The 25,374-nt window shown below is 38.2% G+C and overlaps 1 protein-coding gene across 2 annotated transcripts in view; it reads left to right on the top strand.

Moving 5' to 3' along the window:
* The window catches only part of LOC126418504 (glutathione S-transferase-like), a 77,395-nt gene that overhangs the window by 15,105 nt on the left and 36,916 nt on the right, over positions 1–25,374 (top strand). For both annotated transcript variants that reach the window (XM_050085309.1, XM_050085299.1), the window contains exon 2: positions 8,852–8,990. In XM_050085309.1, coding sequence (XP_049941266.1) covers positions 8,855–8,990 — 136 coding nt within the window. In that variant the 5' untranslated portion in view covers positions 8,852–8,854. The remainder of the gene's footprint in view (positions 1–8,851; positions 8,991–25,374) is intronic.

A 25,374-nucleotide genomic window follows, 5' to 3' on the forward strand; every position in this document is an offset into this window, starting at 1 on the left:
TTTGAGGTAGTGCAGAAGAAATTTAGGCACAGTTTCCAAGCATGCACTGAGACTGCCGGTCGTTACTTTATTTTGAGCTACATTGTTGTGTACGCTGTGTGTTCCCATAACACAATAAATACACATTTCCAACCATTGGCTCCCTGTCTCAATACAAGTATAATCAGTTGTGGACTCTGTCATCTGCTTCGGTTTGACCCCAAAGGTTTGAGGCATCCTGTATATGAAGGCTAATCCTAGGAATTTTGACAAGGTTTTCATTAACAGGTATAGGGATTCACGAGGAAGTTGGTCTATTCGGTTTATAAAAATTTGGTGCAAATTGGCTAAACCATGATGAATTACTGTCTCCAGCCACGTTTTTCTGCCTGTATGTTAAGACTACTTTGTACGGATTTTGATGCTGCCAGAACACATGCGCGACCGCCCCATCGACAAATGAGCGGCTGCAAAGCCTTGGATGCAAAGCTCGCATTGTTAGCGGGTTGTCCACGCAAGCTTTTGGGTACTGCTGTGTGCCGGAAGTGGCGAGTGCTGTTTAAATCGTTTAATTTATGGTAAAGTGATGATATTCAGTTACCTTATGTCGTTTCCTGATTTTCAGTCACTGCACTGCGCAGTACCCCTTACCCACACACCACTTTATCGGCCAACCGACTGATAGACAAATTTCGTTGCAGCCTACACGAGTTCCAATGGACTTTACTCAGTGTTTACAGCACTGCAGTGACAAAAGAACTTTTGTTGTGTCGTTGGTCCAGCAACGCTACACACGGCATAATTTGTTGGTTAAAGTTGGGTTGGTTGCCCAAAGCGTCTACACGCATCCAGTTTGTTGGGTCGGTAGTAATAATTAAAAATATGTAATAAAGGGAAACGTCTGCAGCCGTCGTTTCAATGTTATTACATTGCAATCAGTTTCGGTGATTAAATACGTCATCTTCAGTCCTTAACTGATGCTGAGTGATTGAACTGCAGTCATATACGTGATCCCACCAGTGGCCAACATCTGTGAACTGGCTTTCGTAGAATACTGTACAAGCGAGGTTGTGACTGCAAACATGGTTGCAGACACAACATCGCTTCTACAGTATCCTACGAAAGCCAGTTCACTGATGTTGGCCACTGATGGTATCTTCCCAGCATCACTTAAATCCCGAAGATGGTGTACTGAGCCACCGAAACGGGGTGCAATATAACGACATCCAAACAACGGCTGCCTGTTTTTCATTTTATTATGTAAGTGAACGACTGATATCCGCAGACCATAAATCGCTGGGATGGTCATAGGAAAAATAATTAAAAATAGTCCATATTAGATTCGAGCAAGGCATAAAATGTATGACAACATATAATCTCTAAGATATATACTGCGTTGTGTTTTTGGTTCAAACTAGCTATGTTTCAGAACGCTCTGTTATTAGAATCTTATCGAAATGGTGTATTGGATTTCCTGCAATTCCAGGATGGCTGGGACATTTCCTAAAAAGGTGTGGCATAGCGTTAACTAATGAACTACTGTTTTCGGCAAAGTCATAACCAAAGTTTACCGAGTACGACCACAGGCTGGTTGCTGCCTTCAACACTTGAATGGGAAAGATGTCTTTCAAAACTGGTTAATTTTACTGCTGCTTAGCCAGTAAAACTTCATCGTGAACGGACAGTGCGTTAACTGGAATGAGCGTTTCTCACCGAGGCAGTACAATGTGTGATGCTACTCAAGATACTAAGCAGAAGCAAACCAGCATTGGTGGAGTGCATAATAATGTAGTTGAAGTTACTTAAGTGGTTCAAACTGAGACGAGTGATACGACACCTACAACTAATAAATATATCTATCGTATCACAACAGGGATTGCTGCACCCAACTGTATTGTACGATAGAAGTTTAGAGTCATCAGAAGTACTTTAAAGAAGAAAAACTGTTTCTCGACTTAGTTTCTCAGTAAAGCTTTTACGTTATGTGTAACAATTAAAAATCACGGATGTTAGATTCGCTACATCTGAGTGAACTACCGGGCACATTTTAAAAAATTTGCAGTGAAAAATGTAGTCGTTGGAGAGTTTACGTTTGATGGGTGTTTGGTTGTTCAGTGCTGTGTACGAAATATAGCTATTATATCGAAATTGCATTTGACTGTGGACGAAGAGCAGTACATCTTTCCATTCTTGAGAAGTTATGTGAGATGTACTGGAGGTTGTCTGCCATGTTGCCAGCTACGCAGCACGTGCCACACGCGGGGGGGCTGTTGCTGCCTGCCATGCAAAGTGCAAAGCTGTCTCGCGATTCTTTTTTCCATATGCTGCTAATAGGGCCGAAACAGGGTGGTGGGTGACCGTCCGGGGAAAATCGGGTGCAGGTGGTTTCAAGGACGCTCAAGTCACCTAAGTGATGTCCAATTGAAAGACTTGCATAGGGCTGTCATGCCACATATTTTTATTATTCTGAATACTTGTCAAGCTGACCATATACTACATTCTGACCATAAACTACTTTGTGAAATTGAACAGTTGCATATATACTTTTCTAACTTAATGAATTCATAACTGTTGTATTTGTGAATGGTGGAACAAGAAATAAAACGAGGCGTGAGTAATCAACGAGGTTTATTCTTCCACAAGTGAACACTTCAATGACGGAGCTAGTGCTGCCATTGGGACAGTGATCAGCAAAGTCCTTGGTTGAACCCCCTGTCTAGAGTGCCAAGTGGTAGAAATCCATGAATAGACCAGTTCCATCCATTGTCTATATCCAGAGGACTGCTAACTGAACGGTGTGGTGCTGAGGTATTGGCCGCAGAGAAGTCAAAGACAAGACTTCCGCCGTGAGGTGCTGTGTGCATCTACATAGCCCTGGTGGGGTTGGAAGATGCACGCTGTCGAAGAGTCTAGGGTGGCGTGGCACTGTGTGATTCGTGATACCATCGTGCAGTTGTTTGACGTGGGTACACTGACCAGGAGTTGCTCTATTACCGCAGAGGCAGCTACGTGCATGGGCCACAATTGTGCTGTTCGACTGGGTGGCACTATGGATTAGCCAGAAATAGTAGATCGTGGGGTGTGTGAATCTGACCTGCGACTGTGTGAAGGCAGGCACCAAGGTGTAGACAGTGTTGATACCGTAGACTTCCCCCTCAAAATGCCTCACTGTGATGGGCCACAGTGATGTTTGAGAGATCTTGACCAGAGGCAGGATGTTGAGGTCAGACCAGAAGCTGGATGTGGACTTGACTGACCTACATTCTAACAATTGTTGCACAGGTATCTGGGAAAACTGGAGGCAGAATGCACCTTCTACCTGTCCTGGTGTGGGGAATCCCACGATGGCGTAGGCAAGTCCAGGTCCGTGGACACCGCAGTAGACGTGCAAAGAGAACAGTGGCTGCAGCTGAGATGGCAAAAGGTGCAGCGACTGTGGCAGTGACTACAGCAGTGGCAGCACCACAGCTTGTGATGACAGAGACTGCAACGCCAGTGCTGCCATGGTGAGGGGAGTAGTGTCCTTTGTCGAGCTGACCTAGGCTCCAAAGGCTGTGACGAAGATGGTTGCAATGTGAGAATCCTACTGGTAGTGCACAATAAGTGGTTCAAAACTTGCTGTGGTTAACTGCTGGGGGAGATGATCTCTGCCTGAGCACACACAGGAACAGAAAGATCCACAAAAGGATAGGGAAGACCTGCCATGCAGAAGTTCAGCCGAACATATTTCCCTGAGGCATCATACGGTATGTCGATAAGGACAGAACCAGAGCACTTCCCTTGGAGTGTGAGTGAGTGCCTAATTTCGACATTTGCGCTTTGAAGGTGTGCACTAATCGTTCTGCTTCACCATCAACTTGTGATGAGAAAGATGCTGATCTGATCTGGGTGATGCCGTTTGCCTTGCAGAAGATGCGAATTCTGTTGAAGTCAGTTGTATATTGTTAGCAGGTACAACGGTAGTTGGTAATTTCTCTTGTCATGATATAGTTGCTAAAGCTCAAATTGTGCTGGTCAGTGTTGTGGAACTCAGAGGGACCTCAAAAGGAAGTGAAATGGCACAGCTAAATGTATGCGAATTTGTTGTCAGGGGGTGTCTAGTCTTGCCAGTTGTAAAACTTTTGGTGAGGAGCAGGTAGGTTCTCAGCACATTCCTTGCAAGCATGTTCATGTGATCAATGAGTTTGTCCATCCCCAGCTACATTCAGTGCCGTCTAGCCAAATGTTTCATATGAATGATGTGCCAATGTCCTTTATGAAGTGATTGCAACACCTGATGCCACATAGATACCAGTATCAGCACCCATGTCTTTTTGTTTGGTGTGTGTAAGATCACATTATTTTGGACCGAAAAGGCGCCCTGCTGGAAAACCAATGCCGAAGGGACTCGTTCAGTAGTGATCAGTCGCAAGGCTAACCACTGTGGCTTCATTTACCTGGTCAATGTGAAAGCAAGAGCTTCGTCAAAAGATTCAAATTCCTCATCTGATCTGAGAGGAAGACGAGATATAGTGTCCACATTGGCGAGATATGCCCAGAAACGATAAAGAATCTCTCAGCTATAATTGGCCAGGGTAAGCACTCATCATTTGCTTTTTTGTGCCATCTCGATGGGCACAGTTTTGGCTGGGTTGAGTAAACTAATGAGAGGCTTGTGGTCCATTAGCGGGAAAAATTTTCATCCCTAAAGATGAAAGTTGGAAATGCTGTACAGACAATTGCTAAGGCCACCTTCTCTAATCAACTGTAAGGTACCTGAGCTTTGTTAAGCAGTTTTGAGGCAAAAGGAATGGGACAGCCCGTGGTACTGATCCTGTGGGATAGCACCAGCCCAGTGTCATAGGAGGAGACATCCACCATGAGGACTATGGGTTTTGCAGGATCAGTGTGGACTAGACATCTGTCTACCAGACGAAGGAAACATTTTTCCACCTGAGAGCACATAAAGGTGCTGTGATTTCAGCAATATTAGGTATGAAGTGAAGATAATAAGAGATCTTTCCGAGAACAGACTGGAGATCAGTGAGATGTTTCTGGAAAGGGAGCTTCGAAATAGCCTCCAACTGTTTGGCGGAAGGGTGGACACGTTGGAAGTCGTTGATGTGACAGGGGTATTTGATTTGAGTACAGAAAAAATCGCATTTCTCGCAGTTGCATCTGAGTCCTGCGTTAGTGAGGGTTTATAAGAGGCTTTCCAGATTGTGGATGTGCATCTCTGGAGTACTGCCTGAGATAATGATGATGTCCAGATAATTAGAGCAGGACATCAGCTCCTCTAAAAAGCTTTGGAAGATGGCCTGGGTAGAACCACTGCCGAAGGGTAGACGCTCGTGCTGGAACGGCCCATTGTGAGTGTTGATAATGAGGAAGCGTTTCATTATGCCTTCCAAAAGGAGCTTCAAATAGGCGTGCTTGAGATCTATTTTCGAGAACCACACACCCCCTTGTAATTTTCCATTAACTGTTCAGGGAAAGGGAAAGGGTACAAATCCAAGATAGGCAAAGCACTGACGTTGGACTAAAAATCTCGGCAAATGTGGAGTTATCTGTTGAGTTTTTTGACTATGACAAGAGATGACGCCCACTGACTGGCAGATATAGGCACGATAAACCCCAGGTCCTCCAACGTCTTCTTGAATTGTGTCAAGGGACCTGCTGTGCTTTGATGAATCGTCGCTATGTGGTATCTTTCAAGTTAATGTTGCCAGAAAAGTCTTTCGGCATACCCAGAGAGTCCTCGAAAAGCTAACTCTTTATCACAGAGCTTTGTGATGCTGCTGTTTTTTTTTTTTTTTTTTTTTTTTATTATTATTATTATTGGGGGAGGGGATTGTTCGTTGCCACATTATCTAATATTTGTAGTCCAAAGATGTCAAAGGCATTGAGGCCAAAAATGTTAGGACTGTCATAAGAGTGAAGCACCATGACTGGAGTTGCCTTAGTTGTAGATCTGTACTGCATCTGTAGAAGACAAGTGGCAAGGACAGCTCAGCAATTCCTTTGTATGTGGTGAGGGCCTGTGTCAGAGTTCAGAGTTGTTAGGATCCAGGCTTTTCAAACGTGCACTTATTGATCAATGTAATAGAAGCACCAGTATCCAGCTGGAATTGGACATACTGAAAGAAAATTTTTTTGGGAAGCACGGAGGGATGCTGGGGACGACTGACAACCTGGAAAGATATGGGTTGTGGAAATGCTATAGCAGATTTGAGCCAGGAATGACTCATCAAAAACTGATGGGTTCAGTAGCACGGTTTCATTAATATTGACCTGATGGATAGGTATCCATTGCCTCAGAATCACGAGTGGCCATGTTAACAGACAGTCATTTAGTTTCTGTGAGCAAGCATCTTGGATGTGCCCAATCTTTTTAGAAAACAAACATTTGTTTTGGTAGAAATGACAAGTGTCTCTACCATGAGAGTGTAGCGCTGAGGGCAGGATTGCTATTTGCCGTCATTACGCGGCTGCCTTGGGTGCACGGTAGGTTGTTTATGGTGCGTGGTGTGTGGAAGAAACAGAGAACCCATGTGGAGAAGACCGGCGGATGTTAAGAGTGGCCACCAGAGGCGGTGACTTTTCCAACTGAGCGGTGTCAAAAAATTTTTGTTCCTCAATTATACCAATTACTTCCTTAGGCAAATTATCGAATAGTTTATGGGCTGCTTACCGAAGTCTGGAGTCAGAAACATTTCAAGAAATTATTTCCATAGCATGATGTCCATGTATGACTAACTGTGGGGACATAAAAATTTGAAGGTGCTGGTCATGCCTCTTAACTCTGAGCTATTGCCATTAGGTCTGGGTAGGATGGTGCATAGTTCAGAAGAACTTATACCGTGCGACGACAGCCTGGGAGTTAAAATACTTATCGAGAGGTGCAATGACTTCTGGGAAAGGAATTGATTCAGACTTGAGTGAAGGGACAAAGCTTTACGCAAATGCAGAAGGTATCCGTGCCAACTTCAGTTTGTATTCGACCCACTCCTCTCCAGCAATGTTGACCTCGCAGAACGGCAGAGCCAGTCAGTGTCTGCTGCCTTTGTCAACAGCATGAGTGTTAGCAGGGCTTTCTGCAGAAGGTGTCGAGTCCTCCAACAGCAATGTCGCTTTGTCTACCAGTTGAGTGAAATCTAAGAAGTTCCTATAATGACGCAGGTTCCTCTTTTTGGGCAACTGCCATAAAAATTGCTCAGCGATCCCATGTTGGTAGTAATTAGATACAGAACTGGAAAGCAAAGATGTGCCACCACGTCAAAAATCGGAAACCAACACAAGAACCAGCATGTGTCGCCCCTAACTTGTTGTAGCGGCGAATGGTGGCACAATGAGTCGTGTGTGTGAGTTGCATTTGCAAGAGAGTGTACTGGGGGGCCTATCTCTCTCTCTCTCTCTCTCTCTCTCTCTCTCTCTCTCTGTGTGTGTGTGTGTGTGTGTGTGTGTGTGTGTGTGTGTGTGGAGGGGGGGGGGGGGGGGGGGGCGCACACCTATCTGCAACTAAGCATCTCCGCTATATGGTGAGCAGAGTAACAACTGTCCTTCTCATAATACACATATGATTAATGAATATTAAACCATTATTGTCCTTCTTTCCAAAGACATTTCTCATACTGACTGAATTTCTGTTTATGTTCCACATTTTTGTTGTCAATCTTATTATGTGATTGTGAAAGAAAGTAACAATGCAGCCTGGAAGTTCATTCTGAGTCTTCATTTACAGGTCAATAACACCAGAAAGATGGTGTCACATAACAGTGATGTTCACTAGCTGATACCTCTTCAGATTCAAATTCTTTATCATCATTCAGCATTATTACATGCAATAGACTTCATTAAAATGTAACCTATTCCTTCAAATAATAATCTTGAAAATTGCGTACTGAACCACTAATTCTATGACGCATGTGTGGATGCTTCACACTATAGCAGTTATCCTGAATAGGTGTTGCAAACTGCATAGTGACAAAAAATGAAAGCCATAAATTTCATGTGGTACCACAACTGATGACACATTTTATTATGTATTAATATTTTTAGTGTTGATCAATATCCTTGATAAAACCATCACTTTTAAGATTGCCATAAATAATAATATGTACAAATAATGCAGAATGTTTTTGTACATTACAATGATTTATTACAGAATAATTATCATTGAGTAACTGATATTGATGAATCTTAATCCAAAACCAGCCGCTGTTTGAAATAAACTTGTCGTAAAACGTGCCAATGATTCGTTGCACTTGTCTTACAAGATCCCCTTCATTGACAGCTGGTAAAAATTCAACATAATCCAAAGTGAATCAATTTATTTTGTGTTCACTTTTCAGTATGTCATTTAATGTAAGTGGGAGTGATGAAAGGTAGTGAACCGATGGCAGAAATTACAGACTGCCGTATCTCATAGCGCCCCCCTCCCCCGCCCCCTTCTGAGAAGTGTTTTCGATGGTGTAAATATATTATTGTCATTGTCATCAGCTTTTGATTATGAGGAGAAAACTCCAGACAAGAAAAACATTTGAAACATTTGTCTTTAATAAGGCGATAAGCGAATTTCTTAAAATTTTACAGTCCATGTCCTTTATTGCAAGTACGTATTTGAAATGTGATACAGTATCAAAATATAAACCAGTTCTGAAATGTACATATCTACATTTTATTTTTTCTCCGTGTTTGTACTTGTGTAACATCCTGTTTTATAAAGACGTTCATTCTATCGGATAAATGTATTACATAAGCTGAGGTATAACATTTTGTTTATATCCTGTTTAACAATTTTCCAGTTTTGTTTTACGGTATTGATGATACTGTTTCTTCTGCTATGAAGTGCATAACCTTTTTAGAGTGTCAATTTGCCCACCTTCCATTGCAGAAGATGGCACCGAAGTACAAGTTGACTTACTATCCCTCCAAGGCAATAGGAGAACCTATCCGTTTGCTTCTGTCTTATGGCAAGATAGAGTTTGAGGATGACCGTTTTGATAGAAAGGACTGGCCTTCAATAAAACCGAGTAAGTTTTAAAATAAGAGTCTCTCATTATCTGACCTTTCTCTTATAATAAGTTGACATACTGTGGTTTTTTATTTATTTATTTATTTATTTTTTTTTTTTTTATTATACTTATGTATGTAGAAGTTAGGGAGAAATTTTTTCAGTGGGACCTTTTTTTTTAAAAAAAAAAAAAAAAAATCAGTTGTAGGTGTTTATATTCTTCAGTGATTTTTTTGAGTTCTTGAGACCTAAATATATTGAATATAATAAATTTTATTGTTGAGGGGCAGAAGAAATTGTCAAATGAGTGGAGTGATTTGTCCTCGCGTGCATATAATATCCCGTCTTTCATTTTTCAGTAATATATTCTGGACATTCTTTTGAAAAATATGCTCCTTTCACTCTAGAAGTCAGTCTTTTGTTAATTTTATTATGAGACTTAACATTAATTATCAACTACTGGAGAAAAGGCTTCTGTAACTTTTTATTGTCTTTTACTTGGAATTTTGTTCTGGTAATCTTGGATCCTTAATCTTAAATTTCCTCAGGAAATGGAAACAAGTTATTTATTTCAGAATGAAATTTTCATTTTGCAGTGGAGTGTGCAGTGATATGAAACTTCCTGGCAGATAAAAACTGCGTGACATATCTGTTTTTCAGGAGAACTTTTGTGAAGTTTAGAAAGTAGGAGATAAGGTACTTGTGGAAGTAAAGCTGTGAGGATGGGTCATGGAGTCATGCTTAGGTACCACAGATTATGGATCACTTTCCCATGAAAGTCAGGCATCCTGAGTTCGATTCTTGGTACAGCAAACAGTTTTAATCTGTCAGGAAGTTTTAGAGTCATCCCTCCTTTGCATAACTTCAGAAAATAAAAATATATATTTAGCCAGTGGAATGGATGAATGTGATTGCTGTTTTTCTATTCTATTACATCCCATCTTCTTATTAAGTTTTTAAATTTTACCTGTTTTTATTTTACAATGTCTATATTGTATAGATTTGATTGTATGATGCACTCTGTCTGTTCTTGTAGACACTCTGAAGAGGGCATGTTGATTATAAAACTTTGAATAGCACATTGAGATTTTGGCGATGCTATAAACTTATTGTGCTTTATTTAAAATCCCAATTTTCTGACAGTCCACAGCACATACAAATTTGCATAGCAAGCATAGATAATGAGAAACAAGTAAAATGAAATTTACAAAATAAGTTTCTTAGATGGCAGAAATACTTATACTGTACATATGCAGTCATTAGCAGCTATGACAGAGCTTTTCCACAAATTAAATTTATTTTTATTTTTGTAAGGAATGTGGAGGTGGCTCTACCAGAAGTTAATAAATGCTTTGCGTACAGCCAGTTTAGAGTTGCATTTTTTGTCAGCATCAATCATATCTGTCATCTGGGTTCTAATGCCATCCTCAAATGCTTCCACCAACTTTTTGAAGTGCTGAAGACAGCTACCTTCTCTCACAAGATGGGAATGCAGCTCCCAACTGTAGTATTGTTCCTAAACTGACTGTGGTCTTCTGGTTTGTAACCATGTCAAAGGCTCCCATCAGCGCTGTGCTGATTTCATGTGAAAAATACTTGACCTACGAATCGCCATCCACAGGTACCAGAGTATTGACGGCTTGTACATAAGTCTATTACAAGTTAGAAAAACCTCTCCACAATTTCAATAAGTGGTTACATGTAGTACATCAAACAGTGAAGATCAGGTCTCCTGTATTTGTTATAAAGGAGAATATACATCCTTCAATTCAATTCAATCCATCATATACATGATATAGGAAAAAGAGAGCAAGAGCAAGATTTATGTTTTCGACAATTAAGGGAAATAACATTTTCTTAATTACACATTACATATTTTGTCTTCTTTTTATGTACAAGTCGAAAAAAAAAAGGTTTGTGCAGAAAAATCAAAAGATGAGAACTGTCTCTTTAGACACAAAGAAATTCATCAACATTATAGAAACTTTGACCTAATAGTAGCCTCTTTAATTCTTTTTTAAATATATGTAAGTTTCGAACACTTTTTATTTCTTTTGGTAAGGCATTGAACATTATTTTGGTTAGATACATCACACTATTTTGGTACAGGGCTTTTGAATGGTTTGATAGTCATGTACTTCACTGTTTAGAGGAGAGAATTCTTGATTTGACTTCAGGAAACATACGGATTCATAGATGAATAAACTAGGTATGATCAAAATTTTCAACTCCTTAAAGAGTCTTGTATTGTATTGTATTTATTGGTCCAGTAAATCTTACATGTACAGTACAGCACATCAGATATTGGACAGGTCAAAGTATATCTTACAATTAAAACACTTTAGAAACTAGAAAATTATGTTCACAAAATTTTACAGCACTTCATATACTGGGCAAGTCAATGTGTAAGTTATAATTAAACCACATTAGAAACTTGAAGTTTACAACTGAATACATGTATAAGCCAATATTAACGATTAAAGTATTTGCATGATCCTCTCTTAACCTCTAAGGATTTTTGAGGAACTCTTCTACACTATGAACTGACATGTACACTAGAGAATTACATTCACAGAATTTTACTTCATATACTGGGCAAGTCGCTATACAACTTATACTTGAACCCCATTATAAACTTGAGAATTACATCTGAATGTATTTATAGGCCAATATTAATGGTTACAGTATTTGCATAATCATCACTTAGACTCTCGAGGATTTTGGAGGAACTCTTCCACACTATAAAAGCAATGTGTCAACAGATATTCTTTTAATGCTGCTTTAAAATTTTTTACATCTGTCATTACTTTAATTTCTCTTGGCAATTTATTGTAGATAATTTTTCCATGGTGTAATGTTCCTTTTTGGCACAAACTGGTTTTTGTATGGAGTACATGAAAGTCAGTTTTCTGTCTTGTATTATGATGATGAACATTTTCATTTTTGGGGAGGATACTAGGATTTGTTATTGTATATTTCTTTATAAACATTGCACTTTCAAATATGAAAATACATGGAAGGGGAAGAATCCGCATTCTTTTAAATAATGGTCTACATGGTTTGTTCCTTTTTATTCCAGCCATGATTCTCACTATTCTTTTTTTGCATCTTGAATAGTTTTAGGCAGGATGGCGAGTTACCCCAAAAAGTGATCCCAAATTTAGGACAGAATGTATATTAGAATAGTAAACTGTCATTAGACAGTCCTTATGACAGCAGTTTTCTAGCACTCTCATTAAATAACACATGGTACTTAGCTTCTTTAATATGTTGTCAATGTGAGTTTCCCATCTAAGATTATCCTGTAGCCAGATCCCCAGAAATTTTGTATTAGGCACACTTGCAATATCCGTGTCTGACATCTGAATTCTTATATCCTCTTCAATGTTTCTCTTGATATTACGAAAATTTAATGCTACTGTTTTGCTTTTATTTATTATTAGTTTGTTTTGGTTGAACCAGTTTACAACATTTGTTAATGCCTCAGACAGTCTTGTCTGTAGTATCTCTGCAGTCTTCCCGCTGACTAATATGCTTGTGTCATCTGCAAACTGGATAGTGCTATGGTACTGGTTGGCTGATGTTAGGTCATTTATATATATCAAAAATAGGATGGGGCCAAGTACCGAGCCCTGCGGTACTCCATATTTTTACTGCTTTATAATCAGAATAATGTCTTGTTGATTTATTTTCTTTGTGAAAATGTATGTCTACTACTTGCTTGCGGTCAGTAAGATATGATCTAAGCCAGCTGTTAGGCATACCTCTGATACCAATTCTTTCAAGCTTCTGCAGCAATAGAGTGTGGTCTATGATGTCAAAAGCCTTAGACAGATCAAGGCATATGCCAGTTACTTTTTGTCCACTATCAATTTTTTCAAGTACTTCATCCAGAAATTCATATATTGCTGTTTCTGTTGATCGGCCTTTCCTGAAGCCATGTTGGGTTGTGGATAATATTTTGCACTTTTCTAGAAAATCTAGCAACCTCTTATGAAAAATTTTTTCTAGTATTTTAGAAAATGTAGATAGCAAGGCAATAGGTCTATAATTGGCTATGTCTTCTTTCTTACCCTTTTTGAACAGTGGTTTTAGTTTCACTGTCTTTAAGCAGGAAGGAAAGACTCCATTTGTTAATGAACTGTTGAAAATGTGGGCTAATGGTATTGCAATGAGGTCCCCCACATTTTAATGACATAATTTGGAATCTCATCCACACCTGTTGAAAATTTTGTTTTTAACTCTCTTATTGATAGTATAATTTCCTTAGGGTTGGTTGGAGTAAGAAATAGGGAGTTGCAGTTGCTATTTTGATTGGATGGTGTTGTAGCAGGATTTTTATTTGGAGATTTTATGTCAGATAGTAATTTTTCACTAATATTTGCAAAGTATGTATTAAAAGCATTGGCTACTTCTTCTGGATTTGTAATTTTTTTGCCATCTTGGATTACCTGGAGATTTACATTTTGGGAGGTCTCGTTTCCTACTTGTTCTCTGACTATCTTCCACATGGCTTTCATTTTGTTCCTGGCCATTTTTATATGGTGATCATTTGTTGTTTTTTTAGATTCTTTTATGACTTTGTGAAGCACTCTCTTATAATTCTTGAAATGCACCAGAAATTCTTCTGTAACATTTTGTGTTTTTGAGATTTCATAAAGTCTCCTCTTTTCAGCACATGATATTTTAATGCCTTTCGTCAGCCATGTAACATTTCTTTTTTTAGTTTTTAATGTTTGGTTTTTAACTGGAAAAGAAATATTGAAATAATGGGAGAATATTTCCATGAACATGTCAAACTTTTTACATGTGTCCTCATAGTTGTCTATATCATTCCATGTTTCTTTTTTCAGTAAGTGCCTGAAATGTTCTAGGTTGTGCTTGCTAAAATTTCTACCTTTTCTTGTCATTTGTTGTTCAGTATTTCCTGCAGTGTCTACTGGGAATTCAATAAACTGTGCATAATGATCACTGAAACCTGTATTCATATTTCCAGATTTGTATAAATATTTATCTGTATTTATTAGTATCTGATCTATAACACTGCTTGGATCTCTGTAGACAACACTCTTCAGAATACAAGTAGCTTTATTTTGGAGCTTAAAACAACTTTTTGTGAAACCTGTATTCCCCCAAAATGTAATACCATATCTTATATTACTATGTAGGTAAGAGTAGTGGGCACATAGTACGTTTCTTGTAGTTTCCTTAATGTATAATAGTATTTACTAAGTTTTTTTATTCAATAGTTCAACATGTTTTTCCCATCTCAAGTTATTGCCCAGCCATACACCTAAAAATTTTGTACAAGAAGTTTGTTCTATCAGACATTTTCCAATCTCTACTCTGTTATTTTTTTATTTTGTTCCTTATGTGCCTAAAATTCATCAAAGTGGTTTTTTGTCATTCATAATTAAGTAATTGTTCTTGAACCATTCAGCTGCCCCAGTCATCGTTGAAGTTATTTTTTCTTGTAGGTCAGCTTCACCAACTCCCTTGATAAAGACTCGTATCGTCTGCAAAAGTAGTGATTCTGTTCTTGTTAGATGGTTAGGAAAATCATTCCCAGCTAGCACTCAAGCTTATTTCAAGGTGGATATTGAGTTTAGGTTCAGCTGAAAATTCAAGATTGAAAAATCAACCTGTTACACAGCTTGTTTCAAGGTGGGTATTGAGTTTAGGTTCAGTTGAAAATTCAAGATTGAAAAATCAACCTGTTACACAGTTTATATCAAGCTGTAAAAATTTAGCTTGAATTAAAATAATTTTCCCAAGCTTGAAATAAACTGTAATTTCCCTGGAAGGCTGTACAGCAGATGCGCGCGCAGCATAGCTTCCAGAGACGTCCACGGGAAGTGCCACAAGCGTTTATAAGCCGTGACGTAAGGGTGTTGTCGTGTGTGACGTCATGACGGCGCGGAGTTAATGTTACAAATGTTAAATATTACGTAACGTAAAGTTACGTTTACGGCCATTTTACCTTTGTGACGCGCGTTAATGGTTGTGGTTTGTTGACAAGTTTGTTTTATACTAGAAAACAGTTCGGTACGTTAATGTTACAAATGTTAAATATTACGTAACGTAAAGGAATACCACATTCTTTTACGTAGAAAAATTGAGCCTGGATAAAAGTGAAATGGATTACCAGCTAAGAATACATATTACAAGTTGTTGTGCAAAAAGAGGTCATTTTAAACTAACACTCTAATACGTGGCACAAATAAATTAAAACTTCTTCATAATTTTTTCACACCAGTTCCATTCTGATATTTATTTAATTAATTAGGTTCAATAAATTCAGATTAATATTTATATAGCTTAAAACAAGCTGTAAATACCAGGCTGTATTCCACGTGTGTAGATACAGCTGGAGCCAAGCTTGATAAGTCAAGCTTGAAATATAGCTTGAACTCTGCCAACTTTGATGTTTGTTTCAAGCTTTAATCCAGCTAACACGCCTGAATATTCCAGCTTTGATCAAGCTTATATACTTGAACTTTACAGCTGGAAACAAGTTTGAAGCCGGCTTACTGTGCTATCTGGGTTGATAAAAAACTAAGAAGAGCAGAGGGCCTAGAACAGAACCCTGGGATACACCACAGTTGACTTCCAGATATGTTGAGCAATATTTTGTGCCATTATGTATTATTTCAACACTTTGATATATGTTGCACAGATACGATTGAAACCAGCTGTATGCTTTTCCATGTACTCCATGGCAATACAGTTTCTCTAGCAAAATATCATGGCTGGTGAAGTCAAATGCCTTGGATGGATGTAAAAGTATTCCACAGTTGAAGTCCTCATTATCCATTGCAGTTAAAACCCGTTCCAAGAAGTGATACACAGCTGTTTCTGTAGGCTTCTTTTTCCTGAAGCCATTCTGTGCATTGGTTAGAATTTTACTTTTGTTTAGGAAACTCAACAGTCTCTCATACACAATCCTCTCAATTACTTTTGCAAAACCTGACAGTTGTGACAATGGTCTATAATTTTGTGTGGTATATGGACAGTCTTTTTTTGTAAAGTGGCTATATTATTGATTTTTTAAGTGCATAAGGGAATTCACCAGTTTTAATTGATATATTAATAATATAAACTAATTCAGTTATTATTTTGTTTGCAATATGTTTTATGACATTATGAGGAATACCATCACATCCATAGCACATTTTATTTTGCAGCTTATTAATTGCATTTCTTACTTCTCAATGTATAACTGGATACAAAATCATTGTCTTTTCATTTGTGGGAACTTTTGACTTACTACTTTTTGAGTTACCCAGGTTCTTGATAAGATTTTGTGCACTGTTAATGTAGTAGTCATTGAACATATTGGCAACAGATTGAGGGTCTTCAACAACTTTTCCTCCCTTTTTTATGATAAGATTATTGTTTGTCACTTTGGATTTACCAATGTTATGCTTTATGGCCTTCCAAACTGATTTGGTTTTATTGCTGTCTTTTCTGATAATCAAATCACTGTTCAGTTTCTTTGCCGCATGAATAACTTTTCTGTAGACTTTTGTGTAGCGTCTAAGATATGAGTTTAATGCTGCATTATGGTTTGAATGCCAACCCAGATTTCTAAGAGTACGTAAGATTTGTTAATTCCTGCAGTTAACCATGAATTAGATTTGAGAGAGATTTTTACTTTTCTAAGGGGGAAAGCGACATCAAAGCAGTATTTGTAATCGGAGAAAAATGGGTCATGTTCAGAGTCTACAGCTTTATTTGGATCTCTGTCCCATTCAGCACTGTACAATATGCTATGAAAATTCCTAAGGCTACTTTCATTAATGTATCTTGTTTCTATGTAGTTTCCATTGCCATGTTTTTTTCCTAGCCATATTTTTTAGTAAGAGCTTGATTGCCATGTGGTCAGAGAAACAAGTATCTGTTACTTCAGCCTCATAACTACAGGTCTCTTTGTTAATAAACACCTGATCAATTGTCGTCTCACACCCATCTCCATACCTGGTGACATAAGTTACTGTGGCTTCTAAATTATATGAGGTGCAGAGATTTAGCAGTTGATCTTTGTGTGCTTTATTATTACTTCTAAAATTGACGTCAAAATTATGCAATACAACTGTTGATTTTGACCTAAGTCTCAATTCATTCATTAGATCCTCAAGATTTTTTTAAAAAAATAAAGGAATATTCCCTGAAGGTGACCTATATATACAGACAATTACCAAACCACAGTCACAGTTCACAGACACAGTATTCAAATTCTTTTTCTATACACTTTACTTTGTTTAACTTTACTTCTTTAGAATGAAGATTGTCTCTAACATAAATACAAACACCTCCATATTTGTACATTTCTCTGCAAAAACTGCTTATGATTTTAAATTTGGAAGGGCTGCTGTACATATTTGAAAGTTTTGCAACCAGTGTTGACTGACACATACAACAGATGATGCTTGGTTAAAACTGTCTCTTAACAAGACTTCAAGTTCACCCAACTTATTACATTACTTGCAGGCCAGAAAAACAATAAAATTAAAATCTATCATTAATCGACAACAGAATCATTGAAGATAATTTTCTATAATTATTCCCACCTATTAACTGTGATAATGAATGAGATACTTTAACTAAAAAGCTGGCCGGAACTACATATCAGTAATATCAAAATCCAAAAGAGAATACCTGCTAGAAATACACTTAAAATGAACGCCTGTGGCTGTGACATACTTGTTGTTGCATATAACTCAATAATGTATAATGAGATAAATAGAGGAGCAAAATGTAAGAAATCCGAATGAAGACATGCATCAGCAGTGCGTCAAAAGTATGTCAGATGTTTCTGCCCCCACCTACATTATGTACTGAAAGCTTCAAAAATTTATATTTCCCTGAAAGTGCCTTAGTGATATGAGGAAATTTTGTTCTGTCACCATAGAATGGGAGATGCATCCATTCAGAATGGGAGGGTGGGGCAGATATTCTTTTGACTTTGTGTTAACTCATTTTCCAGAAGCTATGTTGGGCAGTTGGTTAGACAATCTATCCAAGAGGGAAACATCTGGCCTGTTGTCAACAGAAATGCCCTAACTTTTTGATCCACTGGATGCAGAGGTAGGAACTGGCGATGTCAAGGCTATTATAACATCATTGAACACTAGTATCATATGAAAAGTTAAGAAAGGGGGGAAGAGAATTCTCTTTAACACGTGTGACAATGCAATGATTAGAAACTGCCTGAACAACTGACCATAAACATTATCTCTGAGAAGGATAATGTGTGTTGTGTGTATGGCAGAAATTTGAAGATACTATAGGCCACATGCTAGGTGTGTTTGTGCTGTTAGAAGACAGTGAGGAATAACAAGGACTCGCAATAAAAATATTAGAATATTGTTACAAAGGCATAGGGATTTCTGTAAAAGTTTCAAACAAGACAAAAAAAAAATCTTTGATGCATGAAACCTAAACCTCTAAACAAGCTGTGTCAGAACCAGTTCATAAATTCAGTATCAATTTATTGCACACCAAGCTGTCAAAAATTTCATGGATCACAACATGTCTTGTGCTTCTGGTTGTCACATGGATGTGAAAATTAGAGAAGGAGAAAAATTCAGTATTAAATGAAAGACAATCAGTTGAGATAAATCTTCTGAAATTGACAGGGTGCAAAAAGTACGAGACAGTTCACCCCCTCGAGCAATTCTTGAAACAAATCTATCACATTAATGGAAAAAGGCACATATTATTGTTAACAAGTGGGTTCACAGAACATAGGGATTGAACTGGAGACTTACCTCACAGAGAACAGTTTGCTTGCAGAATTTTGAAACACATTTTGCGCTTGTTCACAGTGAATCATAGGTTGTGTACTAATTTGCACAGATTCTGCAAGCATCAGACATTAGCAGCCTAATTATAGTTCCAGATCACCACCTAGTAAACATAATATATGCTTAAGGAATTTATGAACTGTTGTGTGTACAAAGAGAAGACCTCTTTGATAATATAACCCAGTACATTGTTCTTAATAGGAGAAACCACCAGAAGTAACAGTAGTGTCCTATGTAATTAAGGAAATGTGGTAGGATCATTAATGTTCTCTCTCTCTCTCTCTCTCTCTCTCTCTCTCTCTCTCTCTCTCTCTCTCTCTCACACACACACACACACACACACACACACACACACACACACACACACACCTGGAAGGTAGTATTTTTATTTCCCTGAAGTTATTTGTAGATAACAGGACTGGATAAATATGCATAAACAGATGAAAATACTTAATGTTATTCGACTGTGTAATCAGAATTAATCACAACCAACAAGTATCTTGAAGTAGGTGTCTGGGGTAATTTAAGATGAAACAATTATGGCCTAAATCTAAACACCTGAAAGCCAGATGTTAGGATAGATTTATTGGAAGAGTTGTGGAGAAGTTTGGTTTATCCATCCATGTAGATCACTTAACAAAAACCTTGTTCAGTCAATCCATAAATAACATTCATCGGTCTTTGGCCTTTACCAAGGTGGATTAATGGAAAAAGAGACAGAATTTTTGACAACGCGGCGTGTAAGAAACTGCTTCTGAATGCACAGAAGGCTTCTCACATAATAGCCCTAATGATCAGGTACAATCAGCTAAATTCAAAGAGCTGCATGCTTTATTGTAGGTTCTGTCTAAACAGCAGGTGCACTGCTGATAGCATTACTCTTAACATTGAGTGCCTATATTACAGTATAAGTCAATAACATGTTAATTGTACCCCTGTGAAGCCCAAGTTGGAATATCAAAAATATTATAAAAAGAATAGAGCACTGTTACCCATAAAAATGACACACTGAGTTGCAGACAGGCACAATGAAAAGACTGTTATACATTGAGATTTTCACCAAAGCTTCTACAGAAAAGAAAAGAAAAATCCAACATCCACACAAGCAAGCATACCTCATGCACACATGACCGCTATCTCATGCCAGAATGCAACAAAAGCAGCAAAGTGGAGTGGGGTGGGGAAGAGAGTGCAGGGTAAGGGAAGGGGGAGAAGAGCACTGCCTGGTGGAGTGTGCAGGGGCTAGATGGCACCGGGAGAATGCTAGCGGGTACAATATCAGGAGGCAGTGGGAGAGGGGGCTGAGTGAAAAAGGAGAGGAGCAGAGAAGGGGTGGGGGTGGGGGTGGGTGTGGGGGGGAGCTGGTGTGCACATTGGCAGAGAGTGGTGCACAATGAGGGTGAGACGATGTGAACTGGGAGAAAGTGATAGGACAGGGGGCAGAAATTTTTGAGTGGAGGGTGTGGGGACAGTAGGTTACCATTGTTTGAGGCTGGGATAATTTTGAGAACGGAGAATGGGTTATACAGATAACTTTAATCTGTGGAGTTTAGAAGAGCTGGTGGTGGTAAGGAGGATCCAGATGGGGGGTTGTGAAGAAGCTGTTGAAATCAGGCATTTTATGTACAGCTGCATGTTGTGAATGGTCCACTTTGTTCTTGACTACAGTTTGGTGATGGCCATTAATCCTGGTAGACATCTAGTTGGTAGTCATACCAGTATAAAAAGCTGTACAGTGATTGCAGAAGAGATGGTATATGACATGTCTGCTGTCTCACTGGTGACCTGCCCTACAGTGGGATAGGCTAAGTCTTTGAGAGGACTGGAATAGGAAGTGATGGGTGGGTGTATTGGACAGGTCTTACACATGGTTATGATCCTTGTGTCAAGGGATGGGGTTTGGAGTGGCATATTGATGGACTAGGATGTTATGAAGGTTGGGTGGGCAATGGAACACCACTTTGAGGGGTGAGAAATATCTTGGGTAAGATGTCCAAAAATTTCAGGGCATAATGATAGATAATGAAAACCCTGATGAAAGATGTGATTCAGTTTTTCCTGTCTGGGATGGAATTGGGTGACGAAGGGAATGCTTCTTTGTGGTTTGTTCTTGGGGTGGTGGGAAGATTGGGAGTGTATGGGTCTATGGCATGGGGAACATGTTTGCAGACTAGGTCTGGGGGATAGTGCCTGCTTCTGAATCCCTTTGTGGGACCTTCAGCATACTGGAGAAGGGAGTTCTTATCACTGTAGGCACACCAGCTCTGGGAAAGTCATGATGACTTTTCGTGACTGCAGGTTCAAATGGCTCTGAGCACTATGGGACTCAACTGCTGTGGTCATCAGTCCCCTAGAACGTAGAACTACTTAAACCTAACTAACCTAAGGACATCACACACATCCATGCCCGAGGCAGGACTCGAACCTGCGACCGTAGCAGTCGCACAGTTCCGGACTGCGCGCCTAGAACCGCGAGACCACCGCGGCCGGCATGACTGCAGGGAGCTACTGCTCATTGTCTTTCTAGAATGTGGTGCCACAGTTAACGACAGTGGTATATCAACACCATCAACTCCAAAACACCCAGGAAAGTTGGACAGCATCATTGTGTTGCAGAACAATGCCTGCCCACATATAGGTTTGACTGTACTGCAGAAGTTTTGCTGAGAAGGCCTTACGCATCCTCCATAAAGTCACAATCTCTCCATGTGTGATTCCCGTATTTTTGGAGCCCTGGAGAAAGACATTCGTGGCCATCGACTTAACTTTGTCCAAAGAGATACGTGCCTGGGTACAATAATGGTTCCATAGGCAACCACAAACCTATGAAGGCAGTGACATTCTTATCTCACAATGAGGTAAATGTATTAATAGTTATAGTGAAATAATAAACAGTTTACTTACTTTTTTCTGTCTGTCTTGTTTTCATTTGAGAGCCTGTAATACTGTAGGTCAAAGTTCTGTCTTGAAAATGAGAAATAGATAGTTCTTTATTCAAATCACTTCCTGAAAAATGTATATCTATACATACACCATTACTTAAAGTGTGATGCTTATGAGATAAAAGAATGAACATATCTGGTAAATCATATTCTCGATGAAAATGTGTTCCCCAATGTCTGAAAATGACAGTTACACTTCCAATTTATAAGAAAGGTGAAAGGAAAATCCCAAGCATTTATAGACCCTTATCAGTAGTTTTCATTATATCAAAAGTCATAGAAAACAGTATACATAAGAAAATTTACAGTTATTTTGAAAGCAATAAAGTACTGAGTAATAGCAAGTTTGGCTTTACATTTCAGCTATCAACCATAAAAGCACCAGAATGGCTACTCAATAACATATATGAAGGATGAGAAAAAGAAACTAACTTGGGTGGAACCCAATTAGATTTAAGTAAAACCTTTGATTCTGTCACACATGACATAATAATGATAAAAAAACCAGAACATTATGGTGTTGTAGATAAACCACTACAACTATTTGAGTGATATTTAAGCAAATAAAATAAAATCTTAAGAAAATTGCTTTATTTTAAAGGCATTTAAACCAGATACACAAAGTGTTAAGTTACTGGGATTGCATTTAGATCAGAAACTCACATGGGATAAGCATACGAATTGTCTGCGTGGCAAACTTGCTTGTACTCTTTCAAGCTGGCAAATATTATTAGTAAAAACTTATTAATTTCTTAATACTTTGCTTTCTTTCAATCACAACTGCACTATAGGGTACTACATTGTGGTAACTCAGTGAGTTCAAATACCATCTTCAAATGGCAGAAGAAAGCAGTTAGTTGTATATTAGTCCTAGCAACAAGACAAAGCTGCACAAAACACTTTAAAGAACTAAAGATGATGACACTGCCTAGTACGTGTATCTACAACTGTTTAATATATGCTAAAGAAAATAATATATGCTAAAGAAAACATAAGCAATCTTTAAGATTCCAAGTCTATGGTTGTAATACCCAAAGTAATAACCTAGATCTTCCGTACTCAAAACCGACATTTAACGCATAAGAGCCATAAATACCTATGTTTGAAAATCTGTAACGAACTCCCAAAGCAAGTGAGTGACCTACCAATGAATGGTTTTAAGCATACCATAGAAATGTTGATCAAATGTATGCCATACTAAATTGATGACTTTTTAAATAGTGATACACAGGAGATAGACAGTAGGCAGCTGGTAATTACATTACGAAGTATGCCTATATGTGTGTGACCGTAATGTATAAGCATTTACACTTTTTTGCATGGTACTTAAGTTAAAACATAATTATAAATGACACTCTCATGCAATATGTAATAATAACAATAATAATATATAAAAACAAAGATGAGGTGACTTACCGAACAAATGCGCTGGCAGGTCGATAGACACACAAACAAACACAAACATACACACAAAATTCAAGCTTTCGCAACAAACTGTTGCCTCATCAGGAAAGAGGGAAGGAGAGGGGAAGACGAAAGGAAGTGGGTTTTAAAGGAGAGGGTAAGGAGTCATTCCAATCCCGGGAGCGGAAAGACTTACCTTAGGGGGAAAAAAGGACAGGTATACACTCGCACACACGCACATATCCATCCACACATACAGACACAAGCAGACATGTCTGTGTTGTGTTGGGTATGGATATTTCAATTAGTTGTGTTAATTTCTTCTTTTTATTGGTGAGTATGATGTCAGGCTTGTTATGTGGTGTTGTTTTATCTGTTATAATCGTTCTGTTCCAGTATAATTTGTATTCATCATTCTCCAGTACATTTTGTGGTGTGTACTTGTATGTGGGAACGTGTTGTTTTATTAGTTTATGTTTTATGGCAAGTTGTTGATGTATTATTTTTGCTACATTGTCATGTCTTCTGGGGTATTCTGTATTTGCTAGTATTGTACATCCGCTTGTGATGTGATCTACTGTTTCTATTTGTTGTTTGCAAAGTCTGCATTTATCTGTTGTGGTATTGGGATCTTTAATAATATGCTTGCTGTAATATCTGGTGTTTATTGTTTGATCCTGTATTGCGATCATGAATCCTTCCGTCTCACTGTATATATTGCCGTTTCTTAGCCATGTGTTGGATGCGTCTTGATCGATGTGTGGCTGTGTTAGATGATACGGGTGCTTGCCATGTAGTGTTTTCTTTTTCCAATTTATTTTCTTTGTATCTGTTGATGTTATGTGATCTAAAGGGTTGTAGAAGTGGTTATGAAATTGCAATGGTGTAGCTGATGTATTTATATGAGTGATTGCTTTGTGTATTTTGCTAGTTTTTGCTCGTTCTAGAAAGAATTTTCTTAAATTGTCTACCTGTCCATAATGTAGGTTTTTTATATCTATAAATCCCCTTCCACCTTCCTTTCTGCTTAATGTGAATCTTTCTGTTGCTGAATGTATGTGATGTATTCTATGTTTGTGGCATTGTGATCGTGTAAGTGTATTGAGTGCTTCTAGGTCTGTGTCACTCCATTTCAATACTCCAAATGAGTAGGTCAATACTGGTATAGCATAAGTATTTATAGCTTTTGTCTTGTTTCTTGCTGTCAATTCTGTTATCAGTATTTTTGTTAGTCTTTGTCTATATTTTTCTTTTAGTTCTTCTTTAATATTTGTATGATCTATTCCTATTTTTTGTCTGTATCCTAGATATTTATAGGTATCTGTTTTTTCCATCGCTTCTATGCAGTCGCTGTGGTTATCCAATATGTAATCTTCTTGTTTCGTGTGTTTTCCCTTGACTATGCTATTTTTCTTACATTTGTCTGTTTCGAAAGCCATATTTATATCATTGCTGAATACTTCTGTTATCTTTAGTAATTGGTTGAGTTGTTGATTTGTTGCTGCCAGGAGTTTTAGATCATCCATGTGTAGCAAATGTGTGATTTTGTGTGGGTATGTTCCAGTAATATTGTATCCATAATTTGTATTATTTAGCATGTTGGATAGTGGGTTCAGAGCAAGACAGAACCAGAAAGGACTTAATGAGTCTCCTTGGTATATTCCACGCTTAATCTGTATTGGCTGTGATGTGATGTTATCTGAATTTGTTTGGATATTAAGTGTGGTTTTCCAGTTTTTCATTACTGTGTTTAGAAACTGTATCAATTTAGGATCTACTTTGTATATTTCCAATATCTGTAGTAACCATGAGTGGGGTACACTATCAAAGGCTTTTTGGTAATCAATGTATGCGTAGTGTAGGGACCTTTGTTTAGTTTTAGCTTGATATGTCACCTCTGTATCAATTATCAGTTGCTCTTTACATCCTCGTGCTCCTTTGCAGCAGCCTTTTTGTTCTTCATTTACAATTTTGTTCTGTGTTGTATGTGTCATTAATTTCTGTGTGATGACTGAAGTTAATATTTTGTATATTGTTGGTAGGCATGTTATGGGGCGATATTTAGCTGGGTTTGCTGTGTCTGCTTGATCTTTAGGTTTCAGATAGGTTATTCCATGTGCAAGTGTATCAGGGAATGTGTATGGGTCTGCAATGTAACTGTTAAATAACTTAGTTAGATGTGAATGTGTTGAGGTGAACTTCTTTAGCCAGTAATTTGCTATTTTATCATTTCCAGGGGCTTTCCAATTGT

This window comes from Schistocerca serialis, chromosome 1 (assembly GCF_023864345.2).
Source record: "Schistocerca serialis cubense isolate TAMUIC-IGC-003099 chromosome 1, iqSchSeri2.2, whole genome shotgun sequence".
Lineage (NCBI taxonomy): Eukaryota > Metazoa > Arthropoda > Insecta > Orthoptera > Acrididae > Schistocerca > Schistocerca serialis.